Source organism: Mus pahari, chromosome 16 (genome assembly GCF_900095145.1).
Source record: "Mus pahari chromosome 16, PAHARI_EIJ_v1.1, whole genome shotgun sequence".
NCBI classification, from domain to species: Eukaryota; Metazoa; Chordata; class Mammalia; order Rodentia; family Muridae; genus Mus; species Mus pahari.
This window is the reverse complement of record NC_034605.1, coordinates 58,110,254-58,126,380: the sequence shown is the minus strand read 5'-3', so window position 1 is coordinate 58,126,380 and position 16,127 is coordinate 58,110,254. Positions and strand designations below refer to the sequence as shown.

Here is a 16,127-nt window from a genome sequence, read left to right as displayed (position 1 = left end):
CCCCCCCCGCCCCTGCTCCCCTACCCACCCACTCCCACTACTTGGCCCAGGCCTTCCGCACGCATCCCCTCTTCTTGTCTCATTCACCCGAGTCTGTCTGTCCGCCGCCTCCCTCACTGGTGACTGGGGCTGCATGCATGTCCACCGTGGTGCTTCGTATCCTCTCTGTACACCGGGCTCTGGAGAGAGTCTCCCCTAGACCTCCCTGAGGTTGGTTAGCACCTGGGTCCTTAGGGAGATTTTAAGGTGGGGAGAGCCACACCCCTGCCCCCAGGATAAGCCCTCTACGGGAGAGAGGCACAGTCTGTCAGATGGGTCTCTGACAGGATCACGTGCCTGTGCCAGTTGGGCACGCTGAGTTCCTCCCACCATGCTCAGCTCCCTCATGTCCACAGACTTTGCAGACAGCACCCAGGGCCCGGATCCCAGCAGGATACTGCGGAGGCATCTCTGACTCTGCTTTCTCCTGTGACCCTTCTAACTCTTCTCCCGGCAACCCCTCCCCCGCCACGCTTGCCTAATCTTCCAGGAAGGAGCTGTTTGTCCAGCGTCTCCGTCCCCGGGGCTGCATCCCAGGTGGAGCTATGGTCCTCTCCTGCAGAGGACGCAACCCCCCCATCCATTTTCTAAAGTGGTCTTTTGTTACATTTTTACTTTAGTGTGGTGCTTCTGTATGTGACAGTGTATGTGTGGAGTTCAGAGGACAACTTGAGGGAGACTGTTCTTTCTGCCATGTGGGTCCTGGAGAAGGAACTCAGGTCCTCAAACTTGGTAGCAGATGACTTGACTTGCTGATCCACCTAAGGGTCCACAGCCAGTGATCGTCTGAAAACCCAAGCTGGTGGCCACAGTGGTTCCCACCTAGACGGCTACCTCTGAGAAGGTTGAAGCAGGAGAAGTACCAGTTTGGCCTAGGGTGAAGACAAGACCATCCAGAGGCACAACATGAGACAGAAGACAAGCTAATTGTGGATGTATGTCTGATCGATCGCTTTAAAACCCGGCCTCTGTTACCCCCTTAGCCTATTGACCAATCCCCTGCCACAGTGTGAAGGGGCCGGGGCATCAGGGCTTCCTGCTCACCTGCTGACCTTAGAGAAAGCGTGCACCATAAAGAGAACAGGGTCCAGGAGGAGATAAGAGTTATACCCACAGACGGCCTTGTCAGGCATCAATGGGAGGAGAGGTCCTTGGTTCTATGAAGGCTCCCTTCATTCATACCCCAGTGTAGGGGAATCAAGGGCAGGGAAGTGAGGGTAGGTGGGTGGAGGAACACCCTCATAGAAGCAAGGTGAGGGGAGATGGGATAGAGGGTTTCTGGAGGAATAACACTTGAAATGTAAATAAATTTTAAAAAATAAATAAACTAAAAAAAACTCAAAAAAAGTAAAAAAATAAATAATAAATAAACAAGAAAAAAAAAAAAGAGTTGTACCAACATTTAAAGAGGGCAGAGGAAGAGAGACCAGCAAGGAAGATGAAGAGGCACACAGGATCAGGAGGAAGAATAAAAGACCAACTGCCCCAGATACCAAAATTGACCAAGTTTTGAGAGACACACTGGTCAGCTGGGCCAAATGCTGCTGAGATGTAACTCAAGAACAAAGCAGATTTAGCAACCAGGAGCCAGGTTGACCTTGGAGAGCCAGGTCAAGGGAGGAGCCAGCTGCCCTGGGTGGGGTAAACGGCGACAGCATGGCTAGAGTCAACAGGAGAGGCTATGGTATATTGAGTTTCAGCACACCAGCAAAATCCCCCCCCACCCCCCGCCCCCAGTGCAGCACAACAGCTGAACATCAGGGTCAATGTCTCCAGGACTAGATAGAGCAGGCTGTGGGATGAAGCAACTAGCTGAGGCCTCAATGTAATTAAATTAACTGTTTGTTTATTTACTTATTTGGGAGTTTTGCCTGCATGTATCTGTGCACATGTGTGCAGTGCCCATAATGACCAGAAGAGGGCGTCGGATCCCCTGGAACTGGAATTAGAAGCAGTTGTGAGCTGCCATGTGGGTGGGGAGAATCGAACCTTTTCTTCTAGAAGAGCAACCAGTGCTCTTAACTACTGAGCTGTCTCTCCAGCCCGATTCCTTAGTTCTTAAGATCAATTTGTGTTGTTTTTTTTTTTTTTTTTGGCTTGTTTTGTTTGTTTGTTTGTTTTGAGACAGGGTCTCCTGTGTAGCCAGTTGCCCTGAAACTTGCTATGTAAATCAGGCTGAACTTGAACTTAGAGAATTCCCATTTGTTACTGCACATGTGTGGATCTGCCTGATTAAAGGCATGTGCCACCACACCTGAACCTTTCGCTGTTTAAATAGATGGTTTATCTGAAGTTTTTCAGTAGATCCTAAAGACCGAGGATAATCGAGGGGAGACAAAGCAGCATTCAGAACCACTTTCTCCATGAACTGCATTTGTTTTTTTGTTTTTTGTTTTTTTCCAGAGAAGGTCTGACTGGGTGGCTCAGGCTAGCCTTGAACTCACGGTTCTTCTACCACAGGCTCCTGAGTGCCAGGGTTACGAAGCTGGAGCCACTCAATCTAGCCCTGTGATCCCACAGAGTTGTCAGTCAGTATTGTCAGAGCTCCTGGCTTCTCTCACAAGCGATTTAACTTAATAAATTCATAAGCCTCACTGTGGGTCACAGTGCTGGACGTGGGAGACAGCGGCAACTGGTCCTTCCCAGCAACAGACCGCTGTGAGGGATGTGGTCTCAGCAGCAGGCTGGCAGATACGCTGGGCCACATCCCGCAACCACCCTTTATGGGAACAAAGTGGCCCCTCTCCTGGTCTCCTGACTTAGACCACCTTTGGAGAGCCTGGATCTATCGATCATCTGTCTATCTATCTATCTGAGACAGAGTCTCACTACATAGCCTTTGGCCTAGAACTCACTCTGCAGACCAGACTAACCTGAAGCTCACAGAGTCTAGCCTGTCTCTGCCTCCTGAGGGCTGGGATTAAAGACATGGGACACCTCTCCCAGTTTGGAGAGCCTGGATTTCATCCTGAGCTGCCCAGCTCCAGCCTAGAGCAGATGGGAAAGACAAACCTTTCTGTGACCTGATGATGCCCCAACCCAATATAGAGAATAAGCACCCCGTGTAACTATTAATCTTGTGAACTCGGGCTTTGGTTACTCATTTATGGGCAAGGCCAAAGTCTGGCCAAAATAGCTGAGGCTGCTTTGAGGGTAGTGTGCGTGTGTGTGTGTGTGTGCGCGCGTGCGCGTGTGCGCGTGCGTGTGCGTGTGTGTGTGTGTGTGTGTGTGTGTGTGTGTGGTTTGTTGTTTTCTTCATAAACTACCTCCTCCTGCACTTCCCTCCTCTTGTGGCTCCACCCCTGACCATCGCTGGTCTCGGGGTTCTGGCCAGAGGGTAAGGCTGTGAGCCCCTTGTAGCCTGAGGCAGTCCCAGCCTCTGGCATCTTGTGCCCCTGGCTTTGCGTTCTAGTACAATTTTGAATCCTGGGATCTATGCTGTGGGCTTGGAGCTCAACTACAGGTTCTCGAATCCACATTCTAACCTGGACTCTGGGCCGCGAGTCTGCCCCCGCTAAGTGGTAGCTCTGATAGTCTGGCCATGGCTCTGATAGTTTCAAGCTTTGTATGCTAGATTTCAGATTCTGATTCTAGGTGCTTGGCACCATGTTCTGGGCTCTGGTCACTCAGTTCTCGTTCTGTTCCACAGGCTACAGGGGTTTTTTAGACTGAGTTCTAGCTCCTTCAGAAATAGAGAATTGTGGTGGCTCCTGACTTATATGGTTATCCCTGCCCACACGTCTTTGCTGGACGGCTCTGAGCAAGAACCAGCACCACAGCTGGTTCCATGTCATTCTTCCTCTCTCCCTTCGGCTCTTCTCTTCCCCACTAGCCAGTTTCTTGAGACATGCTACAATGGCCACAGAGCAGCCCTGTCCAGACCCTGCCATTCTCACAAGCCTGTTCCATTGGAAACATTCATGTTCCAAACTCTCCTGCAGAGTTGTACAGTTGACACATGGCTTGCATCTGCTTCAGTGGCGCCAACTACGTGCGCTCCCCTCATTGGGCCCTTCATCTCCCTATGGAAATGACTGCCAACTTCTGCACCCTTAGAAGCCAGAGTCACTTGACCAGCAGGCCGGGGCCCTCCCTCCCCCCACACGGGGTGTACCTTGTGCCCATTGCCGGGGGAAGGGTGGATGTTCCAGGGAGCAGAGTCCACTGCTGTGTCTGCATACCTTCAGCAAGAGCTCCAGGTGAGCAGCCTGTGCCCCCACCAGCCCTGGCACGGGTCTAGAACTAAGGTCACCGAGTGGCCGCACACCTTCCCCCAGCAATAGACTGTTGCAGGCGGAGAAAGAATAAGAAACAGCAAAATTGCCTGGCAGAGGCTTGGAGCACAGGCTCAGGATCCCTGGGCATCTTTTAGGAAAGTAGGGAGGATATTGTCAGGGTGCAAAACTGGTTTAAAGAAATAGTGTATGTTCTCCTCCTTCATGCTGTATACCCGTCATGGCTTCCCTTCTGGGGAGGTGGGCAGCTCTGTCGCATCTTCCATGCCTATCTTTGAATCAATGTGTGTCAGTGGCTGTGAAATACAGTCCATGGGTTAGTGAGCTGGTAGGAGAGGAAGCTGTAGGTGTGGTGTCCTCTTCTTGAAGATGAGCCCGGGTTAGGCTGATGAAGGCCCAAGACCTTGAGGGATTCTTGGAGTGAAACCGCTGGGAGAAAGGAGAAAGGAGCACCTCCCACTAGTGGGAGCACCTAATACCAGTGGGAGCACCAGATACCAGTGGGAGCACCTCACACCAGCGGGAGCACCTCACACCAGCTCTTGTGGCACTGGGCCCTGCAGGATGCCATGCATCTCCAAACCAGAACAACTGAGGCTGCCCACACCAGACGGTTGATGTGGCAGCCCACAAGGAGCTCCCCGGAGAGCCCGTGAGGAACACTGAGGCCCCTCCTCTTGTCAGGGTATTTAAATAGTTCATAATGGTTGGCGGGAATGCTCTGTTTAAGTTACACACATGCTCCTGTAAAAACAACATTAGCCGGGGGTGGTGGCGCACGCCTTTAATCCCAGCACTTGGGAGGCAGAGGCAGGCAGGATTTCTGAGTTTGAGGCCAGCCTGGTCTACAGAGTGAGTTCCAGGACAGCCAGGGCTATACAGAGAAACCCTGTCTCAAAAAACAAAACAAAACAAAAAACAAAACAAAACAAAAAACCCAAACCCCACAACATTAAATTCACTGGTCAGGAAGTTAAACTTGAGTGGAATCATTTTATTGGTCTGTTGTTGGTACCCCATCTGGGATGAAGAGGGGCTTGCTTATTTCTCCCCGAAGAAAAGTCACCAAGGTTACCTGATAAGGAAAGAGCAGAGGGGATGACGGTAGAAGGGCATACGAGCCAATCAAATGGGCTAAGGGTGAGTATGGGCTCAAGTCTCCAAAGAAATATTAAATTCTACCAAGATTGGTGATCCAGCAGAAATAAAGATGGATTCTTAGGGAGTTCTTTTTTTCTTTCTTTTTTTTTTTTTTTTGGTTTTTGGTTTTTGGTTTTTGGAGACAGGGTTTCTCTGTATAGCCCTGGCTAACCTGGAACTCACTCTGTAGACCAGGCTGGACTCAAACTCAGAAATCCGCCTGGATTGGGGAGTTCTTTATAATAATTACATTATCTAAAATTGTATCTGTAAGAAAATTAAAGCTAATCTAAAGCCTTTGACTACTCTTCCTAATCCTGGTACAATGCTGGTACCTTTCTCGATCTTCTTTATCAGTTTTATACTTCTCGAACATTCTCTCCTTTCTGTACATTTGCTAGCGTCTTGTGTGTTTTTATATACAGATACCAGTATGGCTTAGGAATGTTTTCCTAAACATTTACATTGGGAATTTGTGAATTCCCTCTGTGAAGCAGTACTGAAGGGTGGATTTTACAGGTTCTCCCCACCCTTCGGACCTTACTCTGTAGCCCAGGCTTGCCTGGAAATCAATATGTAGTCCAGGCTGCCTGAACTCACAGTCTCGTCTACCTCAGCCTCCCAGTGCTGGAATTGCAGGTAAGAGCCGCATCTGAGAGTCAGGAGCTGGAGAGAATCGATTGGATTCTTAAGGACCTGCTGTCATGAATGGATCGGTCAATGTGTGGATTGATGGGTGATTGGGGAGTGACTTTGTTACCAAGCATCTCTCTGCTAGCTTGCGGTCTCTCTCAGTGTATACATCCTCTACAATGTTACAGTTTGGCAAGAAGGCGTTCTCCAGGTGCCAGCACCATGCTCTAGGACATTGTCTCAGTTAGGGTTTTACTGAGGTAAACCATGACCAAGGCAACTCTTATAAGGACAGCATTTAATTGGGGCTGGCTTACAGGTTCAGAGGTTCAGTCCATTATCAAGGCAGGAACATGGCAGTGTTCAGGCAGGCATGGTGCAGGAGGAGCTGAGAGTTCTACATCTTCATCTGAAGGCTGCTAGCAGAATACTGACTTCCAGGCAGCTAGGATGAGGGTCTTAAAGCCCACACCCACAGTGACACATCTACACCAACAAGGCCACACCTACTAATAGTGCCACTCCCTGGGCCAAGCATATTCAATCCACCACAGAGGTCCCACATTCCTGAACTGTGAGTTAAATGAACTTCTATTTTTATTTTATTTTATATCTGGTGACAGAGACTAAGGGGCCTCAAGGATGCTAAGCATATGCTTAACCACTGAGCTACACCCTTCGCTGGTAAACCTTTATTCCTTATAAATTGTCCAGTGTGTGTTATTCAGTGATAGCAACAGAAAGTAGACAAAGACAGAGATCATATCAGGCACTATGTGGCACAGTGGAGCATGGACATGTCACAGTGGGTTCTTCTATCCCAACAGCCTAGCCACCTTTGATTGCCAGGTTTTGTATCATAAATAGCGCTATAGAGATGGCCAGCCTTCTGAACAGATTGAATGGTTCTCTCATGGTACTGCTTTTTTATTTTTATTTTACTTTTTAAAGATGTATTTATTGACAGCTGGGCATTAGTGGTACATGCCTTTAATCCCAGCATTTGGGAGACAGAGGCAGGTGGATTTTTGAGTTGGAGGCCAGCCTGGGCTACAGAGCAAGTTCCAGGACAGCCAGGGCTACATAGAGAAACCCTGTCTCAGAAAAAAAAAAAAAGGAATGTTTGTGTCTGTGTGTGCCTTTGTCTCTGTATGTGTCTGTGTGTGTATGTCTGTCTCTGTGTGTGTCTGTGTATCTGTCCCTGTGTGTCTCTCTCTGTGTGTCTCTCTGTGTCTGTGCATGTGCATCTGTGCACACATATGGAGACCACAATAGGGCGTTGTGGGTCCTCATCCATCATCTTCTGCCTATTCCTTGAAGGCAGGTTCTCTCTCAGAACTTGGGACTCGCGTTTATTCTGAAAGCCCGGGTGGTCCTCTTGTCTCTACCTCAGTCGGCACTGGCCTCACAGGCGTGCGCAGGATGCCCAGGTTGGGGCATGGATGCTGAGATTCGAACTCTGGTTTTCAGAACTGCACTGTGAAGGCTCTTAATTGCTGAGCCATCTTTCCAGCCCTACTTCTGGTTTTTAACAGAAACTCATGATCTGCCTCCAGAACCGCACAGTCATGTCAATATGCCATGGCTCCTCACTAGGCATTGATAACACACAGTCCTCCTGGGACCATGCCTCTGCATCCAGCATCCTGCCCGTTAGTGAAGTCTCAGTGGTGGTGCGCCCCCCACGCTCCATGTAGTCTAGCTTTTATCCCCCATCAGGCTGTTTAGAAAGAAAAAAAAAAAGGACACAAAGGTAGCTAACCCGGGACCTCAGCAAATTTAAGCTTCCCCCAGCAGGAGATGAACTGTTCTTCTGACTCCTTCAGCTTTTGCACGGCCCAAAGTGTACAATGTATCATTGCGTAGGCACGGGGTTTCCTGACAGGGAAGCTTGGCCTGTAGGGTCCACCAGCTTTGTGGGAGAGAGCACATCTCACCCTGCTCTCTCTCTCTAGAGCTCATATCAGAGTCTCTTCCTGTATGTCCAAGGAAATTACAGCAAATTTCTGTGGCTGATAGGGAAAAGATGAGGATTGTTGTACAAGACTGTCCTGGGAGCCAAACAGCCAGCGTCTTCAGGAGATCTGCTAAGCCTGCTGGGGAAACACGGCTGGGGAATCCCTCTGTTTACTTTCCTCACAGGAGGGCCAAGGGAGGTCATGGGACTCTCTACTGAGTTTCCGGTCACCCTTCCCAACTAGATGTATGGAATTCTTTCCTGACTGCGTGGCTCTGGGGGAGAAGCTAGAAGATAGAGGTACTTATAACACGAGAGGTTTGCGTCTCCATCTACACAGCCATGGGGAAGCCATCTGTGGTAGTTTGAATATGCTTGGCCCAGGGAGTGGCACTATTAGGAGGTATGGCCAAGTTGGAGGAAGTGTGTCTTCTCTGGTCTGCCTTTGGATGAAGATGTAGAAATCTTGGCTCCTCCAACCCCGTGTCTGTCTGGATGCTGCCATGCTCCTACCTTGATGATAATGGACTGAACCTCTGAACCTGTAAGCCAGCCCCAGTTAAATGTTGTCCTTTATATGACTTGCCTTGGTTATGGTGTCTGTTCAAAGCAATAAAACCCTAACCAAGATACCATCGTTCCTTCAGAGCTCTAACATCCCTGTGTGGATGATTAAATGACCCACATTCTTCGGGGAACTTTGGGGAATTGTTCTTCGTTCTTGTTGGGACTTTAGGAGAATCGTGGACGCTGTTTACATCTCTCCCAGGGAAACTATTTTATTTGTCTCCCTCCTCCAATCCTAACACCACATGCATACCCTAGCACTAAACAGTCCCCCAATGCCTCTTGTCCCCCATGCTTCCTTGAACCTATTCCCACCTACCAAGCTGGACAGGGAAGCAGGAGTGTTGTAGTTGTGGGTCCTAGAAACCCACCTTGCTGTAACAAGCTCACGCTCCCAGGAAGAACTTATGGGCTTGCCTAAAGTTAAAGTCAGGAAGTGACCATTTCAGGCATGGATGAAGTGACGGGATGGCCGCCACCACAATCCTGCTTTCCTGTGTTGCCTTCTGTGTACAAGGCCTTTGTGCAGATGCTCAGAAGGTAGTAGAAGATAAGCCAATAGAAATGGGATTAAAATAAAAGGATACATTTTTATTTTATGTGTCTGGGTGTTTTGCCTGTATGTATGTCTGGGAACTATGTATGTATATAGGTATTTATGAAGGCCAGAAGAGGATGTTGGCTGTTAGCTGCCAAGTAGGTGCTGAGAATCAACCCCCGGCCCTCTGTGAGAGGGGTCAGTGCTCTTAACCACTGAGCCACCTCTTCAGCACCAGAGATTAGAATTCTTATCAGAGCAGCTTTAGACAACAACCTCTGAGCTAAACTCTGCCTGTGGGGGATGGAATGTGTGGCTGGCCAGTCCTATGTCATCAGCTCACCCTAGAAGCCTAGGAGCCCATTAAACAGTCAACTAAACTGAGGAATTACCAGGTGACAGAAGCCTGAACCCCCCAGTAGAAGGCAGGGTGGGTCAGCAAATCCTGTTGGTCTAGCTCACAGATTTCCGAGATGACAAGGAGCCAGTTAGATGAACAGGGAGAGTGGCAGAGGGATCAGCGCAGACTCACCTGCATGCAGGGCTCCGCCCTACCCCTCAAGCCACCTGGCTTCCTTCACACTTACCACCCTAGGTGGGACCAGGTTGGGCTTCTCTCCTGGAGGCTGAGACTTTCTGAGAAGTCCTCCTTCCTTCCCTCCCTGCCTCACTAGGCTGCCTAGAGATGGGCAGCCAGCCAGCCGAAGCAGACAAGGAAAAGAATCCGCAGCCCAACCTAGTCCCGCAGAGGAGCTTTCGATGCCTCCTAAGGAGCCCTCCGTAGTGTACATGGAGATACATTGTATCCCTGACAGAAACAGAATAGCAACAAAAAGGATACATTCATGTCCAGGATACATTCATGTCCATGGACACTGTAGAGCAGCTGGGTGATGGTGCAGGCGCAGAGGTGGTGGGGAGAGTCTCACATCCTCTCCCTCTCCAGTCCATTCTGCATGCCCCCTCCCCCTCCTCCCTGCCTTCTCTCTAATCTATGCCTTGAGAAGAAAGATTCTGAAAACAGGAAGTCAGGAGGTATACACTAAGGCTCCCCAAAACTTCCTGGCCTGGCACAGAGGCAGTGGGGTAGTGAGACCACACAGGGCAGAGTGGGATACAAGAAACACACCTCATGACTGAGTGATAATAATAATAATTATTATTATTATTGTTATATAACAGTACCATATATCCAGGACAAACCCAGCTGCCCCAAGCCAACCATAAAATCTGTATGTACAGTAGAGTCTGTGGATGGAGGGAGGGGTTGCTCACCAGTACACCCAGGTCTTCCTTACATCAACTCTTTAAGGAGGGGCCAGCCCCTCCTTCCTGCTCTCTGCTAAAGCCTAGAACAAGTTGAGGAGGCTGGCACTGCCAAAGTCACCCCTTCATGTTCAGTATGCTTATGCCAAGGGACTAGGCCCACCTCCTCTTGGTAACCTACTGGGAGGAATGGGTAGGCAAACCTATGAGAGAACAGTTAGTCGCCCCTTCCTGGCCCTTTCTGGGGGCCTGCCCATAGCAGAAAGGAGCCAACGACACTCATGGTACAGACAGGGCATGCAGCGCAGACCCGTGGCATGCTTGGTTTGCCCAGGCACCATGCAGATAGCCTGGATTGTTACACAGGTGCCAGAGGACCGGGTGGGTGGTGGAGTCGGAAGGGCCCTCCCTGGGCTGAATAGTAGATTCGGTCTATGGTGGAGCCTCCCGAGAGCCTGGTCTTTGGGGAGGAAGCTGCAGAAATTCTGGAAGGACCAGATCCTCTTTGCGAAGAAGTCCCCTCTGGTCATGGGCCCCGCTGCTCTGAACGCGATTCAGCAGCTCCACCAGGCCTGGAGGGTAGCCGCAGAGTCAGGGGCCCATGCGGCCAAAGCACCTATACCAATGCTTCACCATTCTGCTGCCTGCCATGACGACAGCCTCCTGACTCCAGACTACCAGTATATCCCAGGGCTCGTGGGCTTTAGCCCCAGCCTTAGCTCAGGCTTCTCTGATGCCACCCTCGATCCTCAACCCACTTCCCTCATCCCACAACCCCCATTGTTCTCACAGGGCACCTTCAATGTCGCAGGTCTGCCGGTTCCCAGTAGAACTACTGGCATCTTCAACCAGCAAACTGGAGGATGATGGGGGAAGGTGACTGTCCTTGGTCTGGGTTCTTGGGAGGCATCCCTGCAAGAAAGTGAGGTCAGGGACACAACTAGGAGGGAAAAAGCAGAGAGTAGGAAAGCGGACCCCGAGGTTCTCAGTTACCTGACTGCGGCAGGGGGATATGCTTCTGGCTTCACTCATCTTTGCACCTATAATGGACAGCACCACTGTTGGGTTTGACCTTCCTCTCAGAAATCCCTCCTCCTATGCCAGAGGCACACTGGGAAACCAAGTCCCAGGGTATAAACATCACTTACCCGGAGTGTCCAAAACCAGTGTCTGTGAGGCCACTGAGCTCACTAGACTCTCCAAATCCATGCGCTGCTTCTCTCCTGGCTACAGAAAGACGTTAGCAGCTTGGGGGCTTGACTGCCAAACCTTCCCTGCTGGTTTGGCTCTCTCTTGACCTCTAGCTCCATCACTTACCCTGTGCAGGACCACCTGATCCAGGTTCAGGCCATGCTTGGCCAGGATGGGTTGCAGTGCCTCCTGCAGACGCTTGGTGGGCTTAGCTGAGATCCGTACCACTCGCTCCAGGCCAACCAACTCCAGCCTGCACGGGACCCTAGAGCTGCAGACTGATGGAGACCCAGGCCCCCTTTCCCCCAAATAAGCCCGGGGTGGGGGTGGAGGGCCAAAGCTGAACCGGAGAGTACAACCGTTTGGGAGGTGGAACTTTAGCCTAGGGGCAGAGCTCCCTGCTCAGAATGAGATCTGAGATTTGGGGACCAGTAGACTGAGATTTAGGGTAGGGCACTCACTGGAAGGTGATCCTGTTTTCCAGCCGCACTTCCTGGTCTGCCAGCACGGTACAATCCTGATCCAGGACCAGGGCCTTCTGCAGATGCCAGGCAGGGTCTAAGAATCCCCTCCCCCCACCCCAAACCATCCCCTGAGGATACTTAGAAACCACCTTCACTTCCTCCTGTGGCCTCTAGTGTGGTACCCTAAAGATCAGAAGGACCAGCCCATGAATAACAGAAGGTGGAAGAGGCAGATGGGGTAAGGACCAGTAAGGTTTAAGCCTGATCAGACCAAGGCTAAGGGGTCTTGAGAGTGGAAGATGCCCTGGGCATGGTGGCATGGGTGTATATGCCTTTATCACCAGCACTTAGGAGGAAGAGGCTGATAGAGTTTAAGGCCAGCCTGGACTACATAGCAAGTTTCAGGACAGCCAGGATTACATGGTAAGACCCTGTTGAAAAAATGAAGAAAAAAGAAACGAGTGGAAGATGCTTGGGAATGCTGGATGAAGCTTGGGAAAGAATCTGGTTCAGGGAACTAGAGGGATGTGGGCATGCAAGTTACTAGGGATTCTTAAAAAGGATGACGTGTGGGTCCTGATTCACAGAGTGTGTGCCCTTCCTTCAGGTATGGGGAACTCAAGCAGACCATCTGCATACACTTCCCCTCACCACTGGTCTTTGGGGTTTTGTTTTTTTTTTCCCCCTTTGGTTTTTCGAGACAGGGTTTCTCTGTATAGTCCTGGCTGTACTGGAACTCACTCAGTAGACCAGGCTGGCCTCGAACTCAGAAATCCGCTTGCCTCTGCCTCCCAAGTGCTGGGATTAAAAGTGTGTGCCACCACACCCGGCACCACTGGCCTTTGTTAACTTAGCCATCTGACCTTGTCTCTTGCCTCCTTCATGCCTAGGCCAGCCCCACCCCCAACACGCACATCAGACCAGAAAGATGTAAAGCATTTGGTACAGTCCCGACACATAGTAGGTATACAGACAAGCCTACAACTGTCTGTACCAGCACAGAACGTGAGGGGAGGGGGGAGAGCTTAAAAAGGAGCATGGAGACTCTCCCAGACAGTAGGCCTGTGCTGTGCCACAGGCACAGGTGGGAGGTGGGTGGTGAATTATATTTAGCAGGCACAGAAGCCCATCTGGGCTGTTGGCAGCTGTTCCGGTGGTCTGAGAAAGTGGGCAGAGCTCCTCCTATTGCTGCCCTAACACCCCCACACCCCAGGACCCTAAGCCTGTCCTGCAGACACCTCCTCCCCCCCACCCTCTGCCTGGAATAGCCTCTCCCTATAGTTCTCCTTAGCTGCTGCTTCTCTCCAAGCCTTCTGGCCAGATGCACCACCGTCCCTGGAAGGGACTCTCTGGAGCTTTCACTCGGAGTTGCCTCCTGCCTGATTGTCCTGCGGCCTGGACCTAGCAAAACACAACCTCCCAGCCAGTTCTCCTCATAGACCTTGGCTGCCTCTTGGGGCTTGAATGACTTCCTGTCACTTCCCCTGGGGGAGCATTGCTCCCATGGGGGTGCCCCCTTACATGGTGGCACCCCCTTGCATGAGTTTCCCTGGACCTTACAAGCTCCATGCTAATTCGCACATAACGGAAGCATCCGGGGATTAGGTTCAGTGGATACTTCTGATGGCAGAGGTGAGGGAATCACCCAATGGCCACCTCAGGGGTGGGGCCTATGGGGATGGCAGCATGATATGTGGGGGCAGGGGTGGAGGACCCCCTCCCCAGCTTTACCTCCTGGAAACCATCAGAGTAGGATGATGGGGAAAGTTGGGAACCAGGATGACGGGGTGGGCTTGTATGTGCGTAGGATTCTTGTGGGATGTGGGTGCGTGTCTGGGAATGAATGAGGGGTTGGTACTGGAACCCGTGCAGACTTGGACACAGGAGAAGGAATAGGTGTATAGACAAGGGAGGAAGAGGTAGGTGATAGAGAATGGACTTAGAATTAGGGGCACAGGGGGTTAGGAAAAGAACCAGGTCATGATCAGAAAGGAGGCAAGAGTTGGGGCCGGCCATGCTCACACCTGTTCATTGCCCACCAGGTAGACCTTAATGTCAGGCAGAGAGAGGCCTCTCTTCTCACAGATGCCTGCCAGCATGTCGCGGATGGTGAGGCCAGGTCGAGCCAGGGCCAAGGAGGCCGTGCCATCAGGTAGATACACACAGCAATACTTCCCCGGCCGACTTTCACTCTCGCTCTCTCCACTCCCAAGGCTCTTCCGGTGGCTCTGGTTGTGGGCAAGAATGGGCAGAGGCTGTACGTACATATGTGAGGGCATGCTGGGACACAGACATGCCCACTTTTCCAAGTGTCTCCCTATAGTAAAGTGCAGGTAAAGATGTGTCTTGATCTGCAAACACACGTCCACTCAAACGTGCAGACACCCAGCCAGGCATGGTGGCACATGCCTTTGATCCTAGTCCTTGGAAGCAGAAGTGGGCAGATCTTTGAGTTCGAAGCATGCCTGGACTACAGAGTGAGTTCCAGGACAGACAGGACTACCCAGAGAAACCATATATCAAAAAACCAAAAACCAGGGAAGGAGGATGGGATAGGGGGTTCCCTGGGGACAGAGGAACTGGGAAAGGGGATAACATTTGAAATGTAAATAAAGAAAATATCCAATAAAAAAAACAACCTGTCTCAAAAAACAAAACAAAAAACAACCAAACAAACAAATCAACGCCCCCCCGCCACCCCCAAAAAACAACCAAATCAACAAACAAACAAAAAACATTGGACACTCAGAGATAGTTCCCCTAACTAACCACATACATATAGGATACCCCGAGACACGCCCCCCCACACTTGTATACACACACACACACACATACACACACGCACACACGCTTCTCCCAGATGAGCATATGCATCCATGGTATGTACAGAGACCACTCTATCTGGCACGGAGAGAAAGGGAGGGTCAGGGGATAGCTTTGTGGAGCAAGCTATGAGTGGAAGTGTAGCTGTCCACTGTGAATGCTGGACAGCGTCTCTCAAAGGCCGCTCACCTCAGATTTGCTGCTCACAAAGGCAAGGAAACCCAGGTCCAGACTGGCGGAAGAATTCAGGGACCCTTGAGACTCTCTTCGCAGGGCCGAATTCATGGCTCCACCAGTCATCTCTAAGGGAAAGTCAGCCATGAAGAGACTTTCTTTCTCTCACCATCCCTCTGACTAGGCCCTCCCCTTGGAAGGGCCTTGTTTGGAGCCATCCTTCAAGGACTTAAAGTGTGTGGGTCCCTGGGTGTGTCTCTGTGAAGCCAACTTCATGGGAAGAAAGTTTCCTTGAGAAACTAGGTGGTCTCAAGAGCCTACGTTTTGGGGATTGGATTTTGCCTTATTGCAGACTGGGTCAGATAGGAAGAAAAGGGCGGTCCCAAAATTAGCCCAAATTTCCTGGCCGCATCATTCTAGGGCCAGTGTCTGGTCTCACCTCTACGAAAGGACTTGCGGAGAGGGCGGCCACAAGGGCCCTCAGCGAGTGGCAGTTGCCCCAACTCTTCCACGCCCAGCGGCAGTGACTTCCCAGGCTTCAGCTTTGGCTTCTGGGGACACAGGGAAGACTCTAGTGCGGAGCAGCGCCCTAGCCCCCAACATGGATCTAGGCCTAAGGAAGACCCTTCCTGAGACTGTCCGCAGCCTCCGCCCCATCCCGCCCCCTGCCACCCCTGTCCGCACCTTCCTCGTGGTGTCCGGGCTCCCGAGGTGTGAGGAGCCAGGTTCCCGCAGGGGGCGTCCCTCGGCCTCCGCCAGCAGGCACTCTTGGTACAGCGGGGATTTGACGAAACGCGCATAGCTGTCGAACTTCATCAAATTGAAGATCTGCTTGGCCAGCGAGTGTGAGTGTCGATTGGCACCAGGCGAGGACAGTGGAGGGCTGGATGTTGGGTTCTGCCTGCATCTCTCCTGTCCCGGGTCCCGCCCTAGGCAGTCCAAGTAGGGAAGCCCCAAGCCCTGCCTCCCCAATGCCTGTCCTTTACCTGGCGTCTGAGACCCGCCCCTACTCTTTTTTTTTTTTTTTTTTTTTTTTTAAGATTTATTTATTTATTATATGTAAGTACACTGTAGCTGTTTTCAGACACTCCAGAAGCGGG

The 16,127-nt window shown here is 51.1% G+C and overlaps 1 protein-coding gene across 4 annotated transcripts in view; it reads right to left on the bottom strand.

The window, feature by feature from the left end:
• Window positions 1-10,257: 10,257 nt before the first annotated feature.
• The window catches only part of Rgs14 (regulator of G protein signaling 14), a 15,711-nt gene continuing 9,841 nt past the window's right edge, over window positions 10,258-16,127 (bottom strand). The window contains exons 6-15 of one of the 4 annotated variants that reach the window (XM_021215910.1): window positions 15,712-15,855; window positions 15,467-15,578; window positions 15,043-15,155; window positions 14,055-14,258; window positions 12,028-12,104; window positions 11,693-11,819; window positions 11,524-11,602; window positions 11,369-11,415; window positions 11,173-11,287; window positions 10,258-10,947 (exon numbers count right to left, since the gene is read on the bottom strand). In XM_021215910.1, coding sequence (XP_021071569.1) covers window positions 10,808-10,947; window positions 11,173-11,287; window positions 11,369-11,415; window positions 11,524-11,602; window positions 11,693-11,819; window positions 12,028-12,104; window positions 14,055-14,258; window positions 15,043-15,155; window positions 15,467-15,578; window positions 15,712-15,855 — 1,158 coding nt within the window. In that variant the 3' untranslated portion in view covers window positions 10,258-10,807. Of the gene's footprint in view, window positions 10,948-11,165; window positions 11,288-11,368; window positions 11,416-11,523; window positions 11,603-11,692; window positions 11,820-12,027; window positions 12,105-14,054; window positions 14,259-15,042; window positions 15,156-15,466; window positions 15,579-15,711; window positions 15,856-16,127 lie in introns of all 4 variants that reach the window. The other 3 variants (XM_029547528.1, XM_029547529.1, XR_003845382.1) reach the window with 3 other exon arrangements.